The sequence below is a fragment of the Neomonachus schauinslandi genome, chromosome 1 (assembly GCF_002201575.2).
Source record: "Neomonachus schauinslandi chromosome 1, ASM220157v2, whole genome shotgun sequence".
NCBI classification, from domain to species: Eukaryota; Metazoa; Chordata; class Mammalia; order Carnivora; family Phocidae; genus Neomonachus; species Neomonachus schauinslandi.
Genome location: NC_058403.1, coordinates 214014103 through 214033311, shown reverse-complemented (window position 1 = coordinate 214033311; position 19209 = coordinate 214014103). Strand labels below are relative to the sequence as shown.

At 61.6% G+C, this 19209-nt stretch overlaps 1 protein-coding gene across 1 annotated transcript in view; it reads right to left on the bottom strand.

Moving 5' to 3' along the window:
• Positions 1-11058, bottom strand: part of SBNO2 (strawberry notch homolog 2) — a 37242-nt gene extending 26184 nt beyond the window's left edge. The window contains exons 1-3 of the mRNA XM_021705321.2: positions 10940-11058; positions 4410-4483; positions 3759-3870 (exon numbers count right to left, since the gene is read on the bottom strand). Coding sequence (XP_021560996.2) covers positions 3759-3870; positions 4410-4483; positions 10940-11038 — 285 coding nt within the window. The 5' untranslated portion in view covers positions 11039-11058. The remainder of the gene's footprint in view (positions 1-3758; positions 3871-4409; positions 4484-10939) is intronic.
• Positions 11059-19209: the final 8151 nt, after the last annotated feature.

Here is a 19209-nt window from a genome sequence, read left to right as displayed (position 1 = left end):
GAGTGCTGGGCTCCGGGGCAGCTCCCTACAGGGGCCTCCGTGCCCACAGGCACTCTGGTCTGCCCACGAGTGCTGGGCTCCGGGGCAGCTCCCTACAGGGGCCTCCGTGCCCCAGCCCGGGCACTCTGGTCTGCCCACGAGTGCTGGGCCACGGTTACTGACTGCATCATGGTGATGGACCGTGGCTCTATCAGACGACAACGTGCCCGGAAACCGGGTCAGTGAGTGACAGTGTTTGAGGAGGGCTGCTACTGTTTCTGCAACCTCCCCGTAGACCTGAGGGACCGCAAAATTCATTCCGTCCCAAATTCACAGACAGAAGAGTATGAGGCCTGAAGTTTTTAGACAGCCCCTTGTGCCTGTGCTCTGGCATCCTGGAACTGAGTCCCTGGGTTCTGGGCCACTGCAGGGGGCCCAGGTGTGACCAGCAGGACCACCTCAGAGTGAGGATTAGCCGGGACCTGCATTCCTGAGAGCAGCGTCCCACAGGATGTAGGCCCCACCCGGGTAGCTATAAAACAGGAACCCCAGGGCGCCCAGCTGGCTTGTCAGTAGAGCATGTGACTTGATCTCAGGGCGTGAGTTCAAGCCCCACTTTGGGCGTAGAGTTTACTTAAAAATAAAATTAAAATTAAGACATAAACAAAAAACAAAAAACAAAAAAACCTGGGGACCCCATACAGAGGCACGGTCAACCTGCCGCCAGTGGTCCCGGGTCTGGGTTGGCTCCTGCGGGGGAACCGAGGGAGGGACCCAGTCCCGCTAGTGTTCAGTGACTCAGCCCTAGTCACAACATGAAGAAAAAAGGCCCTCAGACAGCGAAGCTGGAGCCAAGACCAGGCACAGGCCTGGGAACCAAGTCCAGAGGCCCTCCCGGGAGAGATGGGGGAGGGATGCTGACCCCAAGGAACTGCTCCGTGCCCCAAAGGAAACTGGAGAGAAGCTTCTTTTGCAGGCAAAAAGAGTCACACCACTCATCTCCTTTCTCTTTTTGCTTTGGCTGCCAGGAAACTCAGGGCACAGGTTTAGTCAGCAAGAGGTATATTAAGGCCTGTAGGTTTATGGCCACTCCTGGCTACAGCCCAGCCCCAGTGCCTTCTGATTTATAGCACAGTGGGGAACATTTCTAGAATGTGCCATGGGCCACATGGGGGCTTCACATGGTGCATCGGTCTCCTCTTGCCACCATAATAAGCTATCACAAACCTCACAGCTTAAAACAGCACACGTTTATTACCTTATGGTCCTGGAAAGCAGAAGTCCAAAACGGAGAGCTACGTTCCTCCAGGACCCCGGGGAGACCTGGCTCCGGCCTCTTCCTGGCCCGCGGCCCCCCTCCATCCTCACCGCCAGCAGCGTGGGGTCTGCCCATCTCTGGGACTCCCACCCTCTGCCTCCCCCTCGTGAGGACCTCATGAGGACACCGGGCCCCCCGGGAACCCAGGGTCACCCCCTCCTCGGGGGCCCTGACAAGGTCCCCTCTGCCGCGTGAGGGGACACGTCCCAGGTCCTGGGACCAGGACGGGGATGTATTCGAGGCTATCACTTTGCTGGTCATGGTGGTGATGTCATTTGGTCAATCAGGAGCAGAGGGTGTGTGTGTGGTGGGTCCACTGGCTGAGGCCCAGCTTGGTCTGGCCCCCTTCCTGGCGTGGCCCGCAGGCCCGGGGGTCACGAGGGAGGTGGAGGTGGCTAACAGGGCCTCAGGACCCTTCACCCGGAACTGAACTCTGGTCTCACATCTGTCTAATCCCACACTTAGCACCGGGGTGAGATTTTGTTTGAAGAAGGTTCCGCTGCTTTACAAGAAAGATCTGGGTCCAAGCTGCCCCCCAGCAGGGTAGGCCGCTGCCGTGTTCAGCAGGAGCTCAGTAAATGTCTGTGGGCTGGACGCAGCCGAGCTCGACCCCGGAGCAACAACTGGCAGTTCCCCCCACATGCAGTGAGACACGGACGCCGCAGCCCCAAGGGTGGGTTGAAGGAACCCTGCTGGTTCTGGGCAGCACAAGCTGAGTGCAGGAAAGAGAGCCAGGGGAGTGGGGATGGGTGGGCGGCCCCCCGGGGCTGGGGCTTCCGCGCCCACAAGCCTCAGCTTCCTTGCCTGGAGAGCAGGTGACGCCCCAGCGGGGGAGACGGCATCACAAGATGCCGAGTCTGGACGTGGAGCTGTGTCTGGGACCCGTGCGGAGGAACTCGATCAGAGCTCAGAGCAGGCACGGCAGGCTCAGGGAGGCTCTCGGGCCGTGGACCATCGGCCACACACCCTGTCATGGAGACCAGGTGCTCCCCAGGCCGGGTGACAGCAGGTGCCAAACCAGAGCGAGCAGCGTGTCCTTGTGCATCGGCAGCTGGCGGGGGAACCCCAGCACGCCCAGAAAGGCTGGAGGGACCTCCCATCCCTCTCCCACTGACACCTCCCCCCGGGAGAACTGGGGGCCAGCTGAGCCCGCTGAGCTCCCATGTCCTCCAGGCCCAGCCAAGCCGCTTCCTGGGGGGCCACCACAGGGTCCAAGATGGAGAGGGAGGGCTTGAACCACAGACACGCATGCTCTCGTGGTCCTGCACAGCAGACATGCCAGGTGAAGGCATCCCGGGCTGCGCTCCCCAGCAGGCTGCAGGGGAAGGCCCTTCCTGCCCCTCACAGCTCCCGGCATCCCTCTCTGCCGCCGCTGTCCTGGGCTTTCCCCTCTGTGTCCTCCGTCTCTTACAAGGACCCGCTGGGTTTAGGGCCATCCTGCTCCACGATCACTTCATCCCCAGCTTTAATTAAGTGACATCTGCAAAGACCCTGTTCCCAAAGAAGGTCCTGTTCTTGGTAGACTTGGTTCCAGGTCCCTGCCTGGCGCTGCATGGACATTGGCTCCCTGAGGAGGAAGCCGGTCTGAACTGACCTTGCTGGGTCCAGCGGATTCTGGCTGGTGGGTCTGAGCCGCATCCTCCCGGACCGCCACCCGGCAGGCCCCACAAGCCCCCGCGCCCTGGGGCCGTCTAAGCTGGACAGTTCCCAAACTGTGTGCTGGGGTAGCCCCAGCTGCGGCGGAACCACCGGCGCCAAAGACTGTGCCTTTCTGAGGGAAACTCAACGCTGCTAGGCTGCTGCAGCCCCAGCCTCAGGTCCCACCGGGCTCCTTCCCACAAACCATCTCTTTGGGGCGCCTGGTTTTCCAGGCCTGCCGTGAGGAGATGCGTGCCATCAGACACTTGCCGGAGAGGGTCCACCCGATTCCTCCCCAAAATGAAACCGCATGTATCTCTTTCTTTGGTTTGGGTGGGTTACACTCTTCAAACGGCAGCTGTTTGGGGACCCAAACGCCAACGACGGGGTTTGCACCCGACGGAACATGGCTCTGGCCAGGGGCACGGGGAACACGGCGGACCCTTGCTGACATGCTAAGGCGCCCAGACAGAGCAAGCAGGGGGGCCTGTGCCCAGGAGAGGAAGGCGCTACAGTCTGGGTAAAGTGGACCCGGCGCTCCAAGATGCTGCCCCGCAACCCGGGCCTGGGGCGGGAGCGGCAAGCTGACGGGGATACGGCCTCCCGCCCAGCTCGCAAGCTGCGGGGGAAGCTGCCGTGACAGACCCGCGCAGGCAAGGCTGCGATCTGGGAGCTCTCGGGCCGGGTGGGGGCCAAGGGGGCATCAGCTCTTCCCAGGTACAGGCCACGGCTCCCCGGGAGCCTGGCCAAGGCTGCCCGTGAGAGGCAGGGGCCCCCTGGCCCACGTGGGGATGGAAGGGTGACTGTGGCTCGAGGTCCCTACCTGAGGAAAGTCACCCGTCTTTGGCAGGAAGCTAGGGGTGGTGGTGGAGGGTCCGTAGCTGGTGTCCGCGCAGGGCTGGCTGGCAATGAAGGAGGTGGAGCTCATGAACTGGCTGCAGGGAGACCGGGGAGAGGGCGGCCGTCAGGACAGGAGTGCAAGCCACCCACCTGAGGATGAGCTCCGGCATCCAGGAAACCCAGCTCAGTGGAGAGACCCGCGTGCCCGCCTCCCACAACTGCCCTGCAGACACCATGCGCTGCCGTGCCCCCTCCGCAGGCCGCTCCTTGGCCTGGTTCTTGGCCTGCTCCACCCCCACCCCCCCAGCAGGCTCCCACTTACTCTTCAAAACCCCGCTTGCTGTTGCCCTCTGCAGGAAAGTGCCCTCAGAGTTCTCACCCCCCACCCAGAGGGCACCCACGGAGCCCTCTGCCCTTTCCCTGGCGGGCTCTCTCCCAGATGGGCCACAGCTGGTCAGTCTCAGCGGCCTCCCTGTGGCCAGGGCCCGGCCCACAACCCCCTGAGCAGCATGCTGAAGCCCTCTGTGGGCCGCAAGCTCTACTTTTGTTCCTGCAATGACCGCAGAACCTTGAGAGCCCTGGAGGGCACCGTGGCCGCCGGGCGGCGCAGACCCCAGAGGCCAGAGGGACTTACTGGCTTTCACGGGAGAAGGCTGGGTACGGCGTGGGCGAGAAGGTACTCCACCACGGGTAGTGCAGCACGGCATTCTGAAACAGAGCGAGAGGGTCAGGGGCGCAGAGCGGGGTGGGGCGCGGGCAGCGAGGAGGAGTGAGGCCTCTGCGGCCGCTGCCAGGGTACAAACTGCACCCTGCGGTCTCCCAGCCGGGTGGCCTGGGAGCGACTGCACAGCTCCGTGCCTCAGTCTGCCCATCGGCACAGGAGAGCCCACCGAGGGGACCACAGTGAAGGTGGAAGAACCCATCCGTACGTGTAAAGGGCTCGGGCCAGGGCCGGGCTTGCCGAGAGGCTCAGGCGCCACCATACACCCATCTGCGGGCAGGCGGGACGGGGGCGGGGGGCCCTGACCCACCTCCAGACCAGGAGCGCCCCCAGCATCTCTGGAGGGCCAGGGGAACCCAGACTGCTGGCCCACCCAAGGGTCTGACCTGGGAACCCGCATTCCACACAGGACCCAGGTGTGCTGGAGGGCCGGGGACCCTGCCTGGAGCCCCCCCCGACCCACCCCCCCCACTTCCAGAAAGTAGACGGTGGGACTGGGGCACCTCCTGGTCCGGGCCCAGGGGACGTCCGTGTGGCCAAGAGGACTTCTCAGAGGGGCTCCCAGCACCACGGACCAGCCCCTCCCGGGGGGATGGCAGCCTGGCCTGCTCAGAACTCCCTCAGGCCAAGCCGGCTTGGCCCAAGAGTGCAGCACAGGCAGGTGTTCTGGGGAGCCCGCTTTGAGAAACATCAACGGGGGCTGGAGGGGTGAGCCTGAGGTCAGCGGGGCCTTGGGGGGCCCTGCACTGGGCTTTGACAGCACCAGCTTGGGGGTGTGGGACGGTGGACAGCCGCGCCCCCCGCACGACAGGCTTGTCCTACCCTGATGCACAGGCCTGCCGAGTGGGGTCCCTTCCCCTAACCCACACCGTGGCCATGCGGGAGCACGTCAGGGAGGCCACCGCTGGGGAGGGGCCTGGTGGCCGCGGTCACCGCCCCCACCCGTCCTAGCTGGCTCTGGCAGGGGGAAGAGCAGCCCTCCTGCTGGTCCCCCAAAGTCCTGCTCCTCCGTAAGGCCGCCAGAAGCACGTCCCCAGCCACAGCCCCCTCCCTCCCTGCAGGACTCGCCAACGGGGGGCTGAGACCAGCCCAGGTGGCCGGAGAGACCAGGTGCCCTTCTCTGGCCCTGTGTCTGGGGTCTCGGGCCCTGACTTCCCATCACTGCACGCCCCCCACCCTGACCCTGCAGGGCTGTCGGGCCCCAGAGAACCAGAGCGAAGAGAGGAGAGGGAGAGCTGCGCAGTGAAGGGGTCCCACCTGCTCTCCCAGTGTGGGCACAGGCTGCAAAATAACGATATGAGAACAGTGGGGAGAGCAACACAGGGCCCTCCCGGCATGGAGGCTTGGTGGCATGTCACTTATGGGCAGTAACTGTGGAAGCCTCCAGAAGGCCCCCGCTCCAGGGGAGCGGGGTGAGGTCAGCCCAGGGCCCTGGTCTGGTGTCAATTCTCCTCTCCAGCCCCATGCAAGAAGAGGAACCCAGGGGCGCCCGGCCGGCTCAGTCCGTGGAGCCTGAGACTCTTGGTCTCAGGGTTGTAGCTTCAAGCCCCACGTCGGGTATGCAGATGACTTAAAAATGAAATCTTTAGGGGAACCTGGGTGGCTCAGTCGTTAAGCGTCTGCCTTTGGCTCGGGTCAGGGTCCCGGGGTCCTGGGATCGAGCCCCGCATCGGGCTCCCTGCTCTGCGGGGAGCCTGCTTCTCCCTCTCCCACTCCCCCTGCGTGTGTTCCCCCTCACGCTGTCTCTCTCTCTCTCTCTCTGTCAAATAAATAAATAAAATCTTTAAAAAAATAAATAAATAAAATCTTTAAAAAGGAAAAGGAGAGAACTCCAACTCGAGAGAGGAGCGTAAGCTTCCCAGGGCCACAGGCACTCCCAGGATATCTCATGCACTAGTATAAACCCGGCACTCTGGGCCACTCTGGGCACACAGCAGGCAGAACCAGCCTTGAGGGGGCTTCCAGGCTGGCGAGGTCACTGTGGGGGGTGGTCGCACTCACCCCACCTTTCCTGCTCTGCCCAGAGCCCCAGGTCTGCCAGGACCACAGACCTCACCCGGGAAGCCAGATGGTGGGAGGTCACTGTGCTTCCATCTACCCAGCGCCCGCACCCCCACCTCCTCCTCCAGTGCGGGGCTCTGCCAGGCTGCCAATCAAGGCCGCCCCAGTCCTACTCCAAGGGGTGCCACCACCCAGCCAATCAGAGCCTTCCTTGGGATTTTCCACATACACAGAGGTGTGTCTCTGCCTTTTGAGGGCAGGCCCCTGGGACAGGATTGATCTAGAGATGGGCACCTGACCCCTACCAGCCAATGCAAGCCTGCCTGGGGATTTTCCAGGTGGAGACAGAGAAGCAGGCTTCTGCTGGGGAGACACATGCCCTGGGACCTATAAGCTGATGTAGGAAGATAACACTTTTGCTACGGCAGCAGGTAGAACAGGGCAGCCAGATAAAACACAGGGTTTCTAAAGAAACTGGAATTTCTGATAAACAGCAAACAATCTTTAGGGGCACGTGGCTGGCTCAGTGAGTTAAGCGGCCGACTTGATTTCGGCTCAGGTCATGATCTCGGGGTCCTGGGATCGAGCCCTGTGTCAGGCTCCATGCTCAGCAGGGCGTCTGCTGGAGATTCTCTCTCTCCCTCTCCCTCTGCCCTTCACACTCTCTCTCTCAATAGATAAATAAGATCTTTTTTCTTTTTTTTTAGATTTTATTTATTTATTTGAGACAGAGAGAATGAGAGACAGAGAGCATGAGTGGGAGGAGGGTCAGAGGGAGAAGCAGACTCCCCGCCGAGCAGGGGGAGCCCGATGCGGGACTCGATCCTGGGACTCCAGGATCATGACCTGAGCCGAAGGCAGTCGCTCAACCAACTGAGCCACCCAGGCGCCCCTAGATAAATAAGATCTTAAAAAAAAAAAATACAGCAAACAATTTTTAGTGCATGTATTGCATGGGACACACACTAAAATATCATTTGTGGATTGATTGATTGATTTTAAAGATTTATTTATTTATTTGAGAGAGAGAGAGCATGAGAGGGGGAGAGTCAGAGGGAGAAGGAGACTCCCCGCTGAGCAGGGAGCCCGATGTGGGACTCGATCCCAGGACTCCAGGATCATGACCTGAGCTGAAGGCAGTCGCTTAACCAACTGAGCCAGCCAGGCGCCCTATTTTTTTTATTTTTTTAAAAAGATTTCATTTATTTATTTGACAGAGAGACAGCGAGAGAGTGAACACAAGCAGGGGGAGTGGGAGAGGGAGAAGCAGGCTTCCCGCTGAGCCAGGAGCCGGATGTGGGGCTCGATCCCAGGACCCTGGGATCATGACCCGAGCCAAAGGCAGACGCTTAACCGACTGAGCCACCCAGGTGCCTCTAAAATATCATTTGTGCTTATGTGAAACTTAAGTTTCACTAAATGCCTGCCTTTTTATTTGCTAAATCAGGCCATCCTTAGTGACAGTGGGAGTCCTGGGGGCAGGTCTCCTCCTCCCGAGCCTGGTTCAGCCCAGCCAGGATGGAGGGGAGGGGAGCAGTATGGGGCGTCCTGGCCACACAGGCCGTGCACACATCCAGCGTCAGCGTGGGCTGGACCCGGTCGGCCCGGCCGGGGGGTGCCCTCGCAGCTGGAGGCCTGCGGGACGGGCTCAGCTCACACCCGGAGGGCTGGCCCAGCCTCAGGGAGCACCATGGAGAGCGCTCTGCCGAGTTCTGACGGCCCGAGGAGGCTCGGGGCCAAAGTCCTCTGGGCTCCGAGAGGCACCTCCCTCACCTCAGGTCCACACTGCGGCCCCAGTGGGCCCCTCCACGCCAGCTTCTGAGCATGTCTGGTCCCACGGGCCCTCCAGCGAGCGCTGGCATCCCAGTCATCCACATGGGCCACCCTGAAGGGGGCGTGGCAGGAGCACGTCCCCTGCGGGACAGCCCTGTCCTCTGCAGCCCGACCCGGGACTCCTTCAGACCCAGGAATTCTGATTCAGGACACCCCCGGCCTAATCCGTGAAGGGGGGAAACACAGCGATGCTATTTATAGCAGCAGAAAACTGGAATCACCCCAAAAGCCCAACAGTAGGGAAACAATTAGGCAAATTATGGGATGCTGACAAGAAGGAATCCTGCAGCACTATTGGGAATGACAAGCGCATGCCCTGAGACTAGAGAACAGGGTGAAATCGAGCCCCCGGAACACACACACACCGAGCGCCATGGGCCAGAGGGCACGCGGGGAACAGGAAGGCATCGGCCATGACGGCGCGGACAGAAGTTCAGAGGGAGGCGGGGGGGCATGGAGGGTCAGAGGACGTGTGGACACAGCTCCAACAGGAAGGGGGGAGAGAGAGAGGGGCGCACAGTGGCGTCTGGGGCCCTGGCCAGAGGCCTGGACACCAGCCAAGGCTTGGACATGGACTCTTCAGGGGTAACTCGCGTAACTTTGTATTCCGTGCCTATTACGTTGGGTTACCAGCGGGCACACCTGGACAAAGAGTGAATTCTGGGTCCACACACACCCAACTGCTTTCCAACGCTCCGATTACGGACCTGCGACGCCTCCTGATGGTTCTGGGCATTTGACCCTGAGCGGCGCCTGACCCCACTTCCTGGCCCCTCTGAAACCCAAGCTTGATTCTCGCTCTCCTGCCTCCTGGCCTCCTCCCAGCCCCAAGCCAGCAGGACTGAGGGGAAGGAAGAAGCTGACGCTTCCCTGAAGGAGGGCCCCATGGCAGCCCCAGCCACGTGTACCCCCACCACTGTGCCCTGACACCCCTCCTTCCCCCCTCCTGGCAGCTCAAGTCTCCCTACTGAGAAACAGTTTGCTCTTCTCCAGCAGGAAGAACCCCGGCTCTGCCCCAGGAAAGGCAGGCTCCAGGCCTGACTTGCTGCAGAATTCTGGACCCTCCGTACACTCTGCCATGAGCAGGCTGGGCTGGAACCTATGTGGCTTTGTTACTTATGATACTTTATCACAGTCGTCAAAACTCAGAAGCAACTGAGATGCCCTTCGTAGGCGAGTGGATAAATGCGCCGGGCTCCACCCAGACAAGGGAATATTATCCAGCTCTGAAAAGAAATGAGCCATCGAGCCAGGCAGAGACACGGAGGAACCTCAGCGGCACATCCCTGGGTGAGAGCAGCCGGGCTGAGAAGGCCGCACACCGTGTGGTTCCGGGTCTAGGACGTTCTGGAAACGGCAGAACTGGGAGTCGGTATAAGGATCTGCGGTGGCCGGGGTGGGGGAGGGTGACTGGGCGGAGCACGGAGGGTCGGCAGGGCCAGGAACTGCTCTGTGCCACGCTGTGATGGTGGATCGCTGTCCGTGACATTCGTCCAAACCCACAGGGTGTGTGGCACCGACAGTGAGCCCTGGTGTCACCTGCGGCCTGTCGTTCATAATGACCTAATACTGGCCCGTCAGTTGTAACAACTTAGCATGATCATTAATGCAAAATGTTGGGGCGCCTGGGTGGCGCAGTCGTTAAGCATCTGCCTTCAGCTCAGGTCGTGGTCCCAGAGTCCTGGGATCGAGCCCCACATCGGGCTCTCAGCTCAGCGGGAAGCCTGCTTCTCCCTCTCCCACCCCTCCTGCTTGTGTTCCCTCTCTCGCTCTCTCTGTCAATTAAATAAATAAAATCTTTAAAAAAATAAAAATTAAAAAATGCAAAATGTTAACAATGGGGAAAGGGGGGTATGTGGAAACTTTGTGTTCCATTTTCCTATAAATCTAAAATTGCTTAAGACATAAACTTTGGGGGGCACCTGGGTGGCTTGGTCGTTAAGCGTCTGCCTTCGGCTCAGGTCGTGATCCCAGGGTCCTGGGATCGAGCCCCGCGTCGGGCTCCCTGCTCAGCGGGGGTCTGCTTCTTCCTCTCCCTCTGCCCCTCCCCCTGCTTGTGTTCCCTCTCTTGCTGTGTCTCTCACTATCAAATAAATAAAATCTTAAAAAAAAAAAAAAGACATAAACTTTGGAGGCGCCTGGGTGGCTTGGTCGGTTAAGTGTCCAACTCTTGATTTCGGCTCAGGTCGTGACCTCAGGGTCATGGGATTGAGCCCCACGCTCAGCAGGGAGTCTGCCTGAGATTCTCTCTTCCTCTCCCTCTGCCCCTCCCCCCCAAATAAATAAATAAATCTTAAAAGACGTAAAGTCTGTTAAATTGAAAATAAAAAACCTTGAAATAAAATAAATGTCATGGAGATCCCAGCCCTTGTCCTGCAGGTGAAGACAGCAGCGAGGCCTGAGCGTCTCCCTGAGGGCCAGTCATGATCTTGGCAAAACCAACCTGGTGGCTCATGTTTGCGAAACTTGGTGGCAGCTGGGCACCCCCTAAGGGCCTGCAAAGCTGGGGGCTGGGACATCCGCTCAAGGCCCTGGAAGGGGAGGCCGCAGCCGCATCTGCAAGGGCAGCATCCCATCCCAAGGCCGACCCTGGAGTGGCCAGCACTCACCTGGACACTGGACCCACACAGCGGGGTCTGCAGGGGGGGTGGGCTGTATAGGATGCTGCCCGCTGGTGGGGGCTCATGCTGAGGAAACTCCCCGTCCATGGCGGGCCCCACTGCCAGCATCGGGTGGCTCCACGACCCAGGCCACGGGGGCGTCTATCTGGGCTTCTTGCTCCTCGGTGGCGGCATCATGATCTGGGGAGAGACGCGGCACATCCCGAGGTCACCCTGTGAGCTCCGATGGGAGAGGGCACACCCCCAGGGACAAGGGACAAGGGCGAGTGGGCTGAGGCCAGGCCTGCACAGAGGGGGTAGGGTCAGGGCAGCAGGCTGCACATTCAGGAAGGAGGGTGGGAGCTGAGGCCCGCCTAACACTGCAGTGTTAACGGGGCACCCCTCTCGGCCCCAGCCTCTTCCCAGGGGCTGTGCTAGGCTGGAAGGGGGCCTCTGTCTCAAGTGCAGCCTGAGCAAGCTTGCGCAGCCTCTCGGCCTGGGCTCAGTCCCCACGCGCCAGGCACCTAGGAGGCCCCAACCCTTGCCTGACAGCCCCTCCTGGGGACACTGGGACTGGACATCTGACCACAGGTCCCACCCAGGCAGCAAGTGCCACGCAGTGGGGCTCCTGGCCACAAGGAGCAGTGCCCGGGGCAGAACGAAGACGAGCTTCAGGGACAGACCTCCAGGATGGCGGCAGCCCTTCCAGAGTGGCTGGGCCGCTCCACCACATTCCCCCCTGCTGTCCACATGACCATCTCAGGCTGCCTGGCCCACCAAATAACAAATAACTCAGGCCCTGGGGGGCTGCTCCTGCCACCCACGAAGAGAGCCACAGGCCCTGGTGTGAGCAGCGGAGCCTCAGCCGATCCCAAGGCCTGGCTTTGTGAGGCTGGGAGGCCAAATCCAACCCGGCAAGCACCTCCAAGCTGAGGGCCGACCCTGTCCCTCTGCAGCCAGACTAGGCTCACGGGAGGGTCTCTGGGGGCAGTCGGGGCCAAGCTGAGCCAGGAAGGGGTAAAGACACACAGCATCCCCACCGAGAATGTTCCCGTTCTCGAAGGCAGGCAGAGCAGGCCCGGAAAATGCCACAGGGGCTGAGAACAGATGCACAGGATTTCCCACACGATTTCCATCTGCCCCGTGGCCTGTGCCCTAGGCTCCCCTGGGCCCCGCCCACAGCCACTGGGAGCCCAGACCCAGGCTGGCCCGCGGGCTCCTCAGGCAGGCCGTGGCCGAGGACGTTAATCACCAAGGGAGGCAGGAAGGGGAGGCAGCTGCCGCTCCCGGCCGAGCCCTGGATGAAGAAATCCTCAGGACTTCCAGTAACCACTGTCCGCACGCGGGCAGCTTATGCAATCCCTCAGGGGGCGGGGAGGGGCTGCCTTTACCCCGAGCTCCTGGCCAGAAAAGGGGCCCACAGGCCTGAGCTCCAGGAGAGGGATGCTTCTGGGCCCTGAAGCCTTGCTGCTGCCCTCCTCGGCTGTGCGGGCTCACGGGCTCACACCTGTTGCCGGGACGGCACCTCCCCTGGCCTCGGTGGTCCTGGCCTGCCCCTGCCCGTGCCCTCCAGGCTCCTGCAGGCTGGGGCCAGTGGGACACAGCCTTAGAAGCCGAGAGTGGAAAATCCTGAGGTCTTCCTCGATAAACACATGGCTAATGGGTGATTGAGGGTCTCGGCCATTCCTTTTAAAGATTCTGGGGTCATGCAGATGGGGTCAAAACCCAGCTCAGCCTAACAAATTGATCACTGTCCAACAACTCAGGGGCACCTTAGCTTCTCTGAACCCCAGTTTTGCTCATCAGGAGAAGTGGGTTATTTGGAGGTCCATGGGCAAGTCTGGTCAGGCACTCGGCAGAGCCCAAGGCCTCTACAATCCAGTGGCCACTTAAGTGACCACTGCCTTCATGGAGGCCCCAGAAATCTCCTGGATTTGGGGGCTCCCCCCAAGGGGGCTCTGCTCCCAACACCTGGAGAGATGAAAACACTTGTCCACACAAAACCTGTCCACACATGTCCACACTGGCAGGAGTCGTAATAGCCAGAGAACAGCCAGCGTCCATCAGTGGGTGAGAGGATAAACACAACGTGGTCTGTCTACACACGGGCATGTGATCGGCCGCGAGCAGGAGCCAGGCGCCCACACGCATGGCCCCGGGGACGGACCCCGAGCCCACGATGCTCAGGGAGGCAACCAGACACAGATGGCCACACGGGGTATGCGTCCACGTGGGTGACACGTCCAGAACAGGCTCATCCACGGACAGGAAGGGGGCTTGTGGGGGCCACCAGCCGGGTGACGGCCGATGGGGACAGGACTGCTTTTGGGCTGATGGAATGTTCTGGAATTAGGTCATGGTGATGTTCGTATAACACTAAGAATATAGTGAAAGACACTGAACTGTCCACTTCAAAAGAGCAAGTTTTATGTTGCATTAATCTCACTCCGTGCCCACCACCACCCCATGCCCCCAGAGGCCACCCTACAGAGCCCCCTCCTCCAACACCCAGGTCCAATGTCACCTCTTCCCCCTGCAGAGCCTCCACAGGTTCAGGCTTCCTGTTCCCCATCCCCCCACGGCACTGGGCCAGCACCCCCTCTGTGTACCCTCAGGACTCCACCTGCCTGGCCCCTCGCCTTCCGGCCTCTGCTGACCTCCCCCACTCCGCAGTGCTGCCCGTTGAGCCCTGCCCGAGCCCCCAAGCCCCCGAGCCTGAATGTGTCGTCCCTGGGAGGCTCCAGCTGCCTCGGGACCAACCCCAGTGGGTACCAGGCGGGGTCTCAGGGCATGGAGGGACGTAACTCAGACCGTGCCTGGCTGGGACAGAGCTCAGCACTGGTGCAGAGGGACCAGGGTGTATTTTTAGAACATCCCACGACAGGTGAAGCGTGGGTGCTCACACAGGCCTGCGCTTCACAATCGTGGTTTACGTTCACACAATTTCCTTTTGAGATCAGGTTTTCGAATGAGTCATTGTGAAAGAAAAGAGCAAGGAATCAGTGGCCCAGATAAGACAACGGGGCAGTGCAGCGTGGGAAGAGGCCAAGACCTGGGAGAGCCTGAGCCTGGACACACCCCTAGCCGGCAGGCACCTGCAGGCACCTGGCCTCTCTGCTGACCCCCGCAGCCATCACCCCAGCTCTGCTGGCCCAGCCCCCCAAACACTGAGCGGGCTGTCCTGACCCCGCTGACTGCCCGGCCCGCCGGCCCACCACTGCTCGGTCCCTCATCTGTACCCCGCCAGGCCAGGATGAGGCTGCCCCCGGAACTGTGTCTCTGGGCAGCGGGGACTTGCTGGCCTCCCACTGGGCACAAGATGGCAGCCTCTCTGGCCACCCTTCCACCTGGCTCTGAGGGAAGGTCCCGGGATCGGGACGGGGCAGGGGGTGGGGGAGGCAGACACAGAGGAGATGGCCGTGTGACCACCGAGGCAGGCACGGGAGCGATGCGGCCGCACGCCGAGGGACGCCTGGAGCCCCCAGGAGCTGGGAGAGCCAGGAAGGACCGTCCCCTGGAGCCCCCGGAGGGAGCGTGGCCCTGCCCCACCTCGACCTCCGACTTCTGGGCTCCGGGACTGGGGAGCATAAAGTCCTGTGGTTTAAGCGGCCCAGCGTGTGGACAGTTGTTAAGGCCACCCCAGGACACTAGGACTGGAGGAGAAGCAAAGCCCAGCTGGAGCCACCCCAACCCTCAGCCCAGATCCCTGTGACCCCTGGGGGCCGGGAGCACTGCTGACCAGGAGCTGCGGGCGAGGCTGGCACCAAGCACATGACCCCAGATTTCCACAGAGTTCCCAGGAGGCATGTGGAACGCAGCAGCTCTGGGATGCCAAAGACAGGCAGGGGCCCTAGCCCCCTGTGCACAGGGCAGGCAGGGCAGGAAGGGGGAGCCCCTCCATCCGGACAAGAAGGACAAGGTGGGCACCCCCAGAATCCCCATTAGAGAGCACAGCCGTCCAAGGGTTGGATTTCCAGTTCTGTTCTCAATGTAGTGAAAGGTAGCCTGCAGGACCCCAGAGACCCCCCACAGACCCGCCCCCCAGGAGCGGTGTCTCAACTGATGGGGCTCTTGCAAAACCCCCCATCCAGCTGGGACATAAAGGAAGTGCCATCCTGGGGACAGGCACGGGGGTGGGGGGACACTGTAGGCCACGGCACAGGCGGTCGCCACGCTGGGCTGGGCAGGGAGACCCCATGTTTCTTCCACACCAGAGACCTCAGCTGTGGCCTGGCATGGTCAACACATGGCTGAATGCAAGACCAGTAAGCTGGCGGTGAGCAGAGGTGGCCCTGGTAGGAGGACCACCACACAGCCCATTACCCCAGGCCGGCCCCCGAGAGCAGGAGCGGCAGAGCTGGACCACGTGGGGGACACCCAGAGGGCCCTGCACGCCACCCCAGGAGCGGAGTGCAGGGACAGGCACGTGCCTAAGACAGACCCAGACCCCGCAAACACAGCAGGTGCTAGTGCTCTCCTCATACACGGCGCAACGGGGAAGCAGAACCGATCCCAGATGGGTTCGACCGACGGAGTGGCAGCAACCCCCGGGAAAACACGGGGAGCCCGCAGCTGGGTTCTGGAGACAGATCTGGGGTCGCTTGTGGCTCGCTGTCTGCCTCCGGCAGCCGTGGGCCCACAGACCCATCCGCTCGTCCAGCAGAGACCAGCCGCCGGGACGGCCCCGAGACGGGCAAGGCAGAATGGCACTCCGATAGCCCTGAGGGGAGGCGGGTGCCTGAGCAGCCGCGTGGGAGTTGATGAGGACATGCCAGGGGCGTGCAGCCCTAGGGGGCCAGTCACTGCATCTGCCGCCAGCCCCAAGGGCACAGCTTTGGGGGCACATGGCCCAGGGCAGATGGGGACAGAACCTGGGGCTTCCTCAGTCGTGGCAGGGAGAGCCAAATGGTTTCCCAAGGGGGTGGTGCCGACCCACCTGCCCACTGGCGGGGACAGCGTCCCAGCTGCTGCGCCTGCTAACCCACCCTCCGTGGTGGCAGACCGTAAAGCCCTGTCCACACCAACACTTCCTACAGGCGCTGAGCACCTTCCACGTGGCTTCTCCTGGGAGGTGTCTACTCGGGTCTTGTGTTTACTCGCGGTTTTCAAAGGGCGTTACATACACTGAGCTTGTGGTCTCCACCGACACCCGCATCTTCTTCCCCTGAGCAGGTTTAGGCCAAATCCCACTGGCCCCAGACGTCCTGGTCCTTTGACACCAATGTGCCCTACTCTGTCCGTCTATGCAGAGGGTGGTCTGTCCCCGCTGGGGCTTGCTGCCATTCCCTGCTTGCTGTTGGGCTTGCTTCAGGCTGGCCGGTATGCCACGTCTCTCTGCCTAGCCCCTCAGAGAGCCCCGGTCAGGAGAGGGGCTACTGCCGCCCACGGCTGGGCGCACTAGTCCTAGGTGAGCAGCCTGACCAATCAGCACCCCCTCAGCCTCCTTCAGTCCAGCCTGGTAGCAAGAATATCACATGGGACCTTTGCCCAAACCCAAAGAGCGGCTGGTGTCCTGCAGGAGGAGGAAGACTCCTCCCGGCTCCGGGCTGGCCTTGGGCACAGCAACTGTGCTAGACAGTCTCACATGCTCCATCCCTAGAGAACACCAGCACCGGACTGGACCCTGTGTCCACCGCCGGGAAGAAGCCAGAGGCCCCCACATCGCAGTAGTGGGCACCCCAAGACCTGCTAACAGAGCCTGGATCCGTTTCTGTTTCTCCCGTGGCAGACGACCACGACTCAGCAGCTCACAGCGGCACCCCTGAACTGTCTCGCATCCCACAGAACAGGGGTCCGGGCTGGCCTGCCGCCCCTGCTCTGGGCCTCACAAGGCCTGGGCTTCATGCCGGGTGCTCCAGCTCACACAGCTGTCAGCAGGACAGAAGGTCCGTGTCCTTGTCACCGGCCACAGACACAGAGGCCCACTCAAGCTTAAGTCTCTCACTCCCCTTCGGCCTCCAGTGGAGAAAGTTCTCTGCTTTTGAGGACCTTGTGAGGATGCTGGGCCCCTGGGGAGTCCAGGGTCACCCCCATCTCAGGGGCCTTGAGGGACCTGGTCTCGGGGACCATCACGGAGCCGCCCGCAGAACTCAGGTAGTGTGTAGCGCATAAGCGGACCGGCGGGCAGCAAGCCTGGCCCTGCCTCCCCCACACTAACGGGTTCTGGGAAACAGAAGCCCCCAGCAAGCCCTTCTCAGGGGAGCTTCCCCAAGGCCTCAGAGGGGTCAGGTGGGGGTGGGCCCGGCTGGGGCAGCACAGCCTCCACTCCGCAGGAATGTGGCCCAGGGCGTCCGGATGGGCTGGTTCTTCAAGAGAAGTGGCAGATCTAGATTGGGGGGTGGCAGCCCCTGATTTCTCCAAGTTGGCAATCCAGCCATCACGTCCACACCCTCCCTGCATGCGGCGCCTTCCTCCAGGTTCCCACGATGCTGGCCGTGGGGCCGCCTCGCCCCCACCCCCACCCCATGACAACCTAGAACCTTTCCAAGGCTATTCCTGACAGCCTCTCGACAGCGACCTGGGGGCGGTTCCCTCTGAGCCCCAACCTCAGAACAGTGGGCCGAGCTCCTGGAGAGCCGGAATCTGATGAAAACCCCCTGAAAATGCCCCTGGCCAGCTCGTGTTTGCCTGAACGACACCAGGAGAGGCGCCAATGCCCTGTGCTGCGGCAAGTGCCAAGCTCAGAACCACACTGGGACCAGGCGGGGGAAGGAGGGGGTCCTGTACGCCCACTTTACAGCTTCCAGGGCAAGTGGCCAAAGAGGACATTCCAGACGCCCTGAAACCGTCCCAATAAGCACCTGGTGCCCGTGCAGACCCTCTGCAAACCCGGCCACAGACAGATCTGGATGCCTGTGGTGCCCCAGCGGGGAGACAGGGGTTTGACCAGACCAACGACCCCGCCTTCCCAGCTCCACACCCGACTCTGGCAGGTGCAGCTGGGGGCCGGGGGCAGCCTTTCCTCAGCCTACCTCACGTGCGGGGGGAGACACCTTCTCGCTCTGGCTAGACTCCAGGCTGCAGGTTGGGGGCGGGACACCGGCCACTCCTGGCACCCCTGGGCCACCCCGGGGGCAGGGATGTTTGCCCCACCTGGTGAGTCAGTGCCATAAAAGTTTACTGCCCGTTGCAGCCCTGCGGCCGGACCCGCCCCTTCCTCCTGCCACCCCAGTACCAGGCAGTGGCCTCTGACCCTCCGGGCGGTGACTACAAGGAAACAGGGTGACCTGCCTCCCAGAACGTGGCATACGTGGATCTTGAAACACAGCAGGCCTTGGAACGAGGGCGAGGAAGGCCTCTTTCAGTTTCACTCAGGGATTTGTTCCTGAGGTGACAGAGGCCGATCCTGACGGGGAATCTGGGCGCCGACTCTCAGCACCACCCAACAAGGAAGGACACAGCATCCGCAGCAGTTAGCAACCCAGGGAGCATGTTCTGGAAGGCACGGGAACCTTGGGAACTGTGTGCCCAGAGTGCTGGCGGGTGAGGAGACCCTTCCTGTAAATGGTGGTAGCGCCCCTGCTGCAGGGCTCCAGGGGCGGGAAACTCGGGAGGGTTCTGCGGGCACCCAGCTCCGAGGGGGTACCCGAGACGCAGAGACAGACCACAAGCCCCCAGGGAGGTAATGAGGCCAAACACCTCCCCCATCACACAGCAGGGGCCAAATAAATGCCCTTCCCCGACAAGCGCCTTGTTGGCTTCCCTAGGCCATGGCCCCGTCCAGCACGCCGTGGGTAGCATGGTGGGGGGCACCGCTGCAGCTGACCAAGGAGGTGGGACCTTCTGGCATGAAGTCACTGGGGTCACCTGGCCTCAGGGGGGGTCCCCAGGCAATCAGGGCCCACCCAAGGCACCCCAACCCCAGAAGTCCAAATGCCCCCAGGACTACTTCTTACACAACACCCTCCACGTCCACCCATGGCAGTGGTTCGGGGCAGAGCTGGAGTTTGGTGAGGGGCTCCCAGCCCCCACACAATGGGGGGATGGCACTTCCTCTGTCCTCCTCCCGGGGCCAGAAGACGCCTGACAACCGAGCGGTGCCTGGATGAGCCGGCAGCAGAGGGCCACGCTCGGGACCCACTCCGAGACACCGGCTCACGCCCCAGCACACGGGCATCAGAGCGGCAAGGACAGGCCTTGCCTTCGTTTAAATGCTTTCTTGTTTTGTGAAGGCACAAACCACAAACCATACACTTCACATATTTAGAGTACACAACTCAGTGGTTTTCAGTACGTTCACAGAGTTGTGCAACCATCATCTCTACCTAGAGCCAGAACAT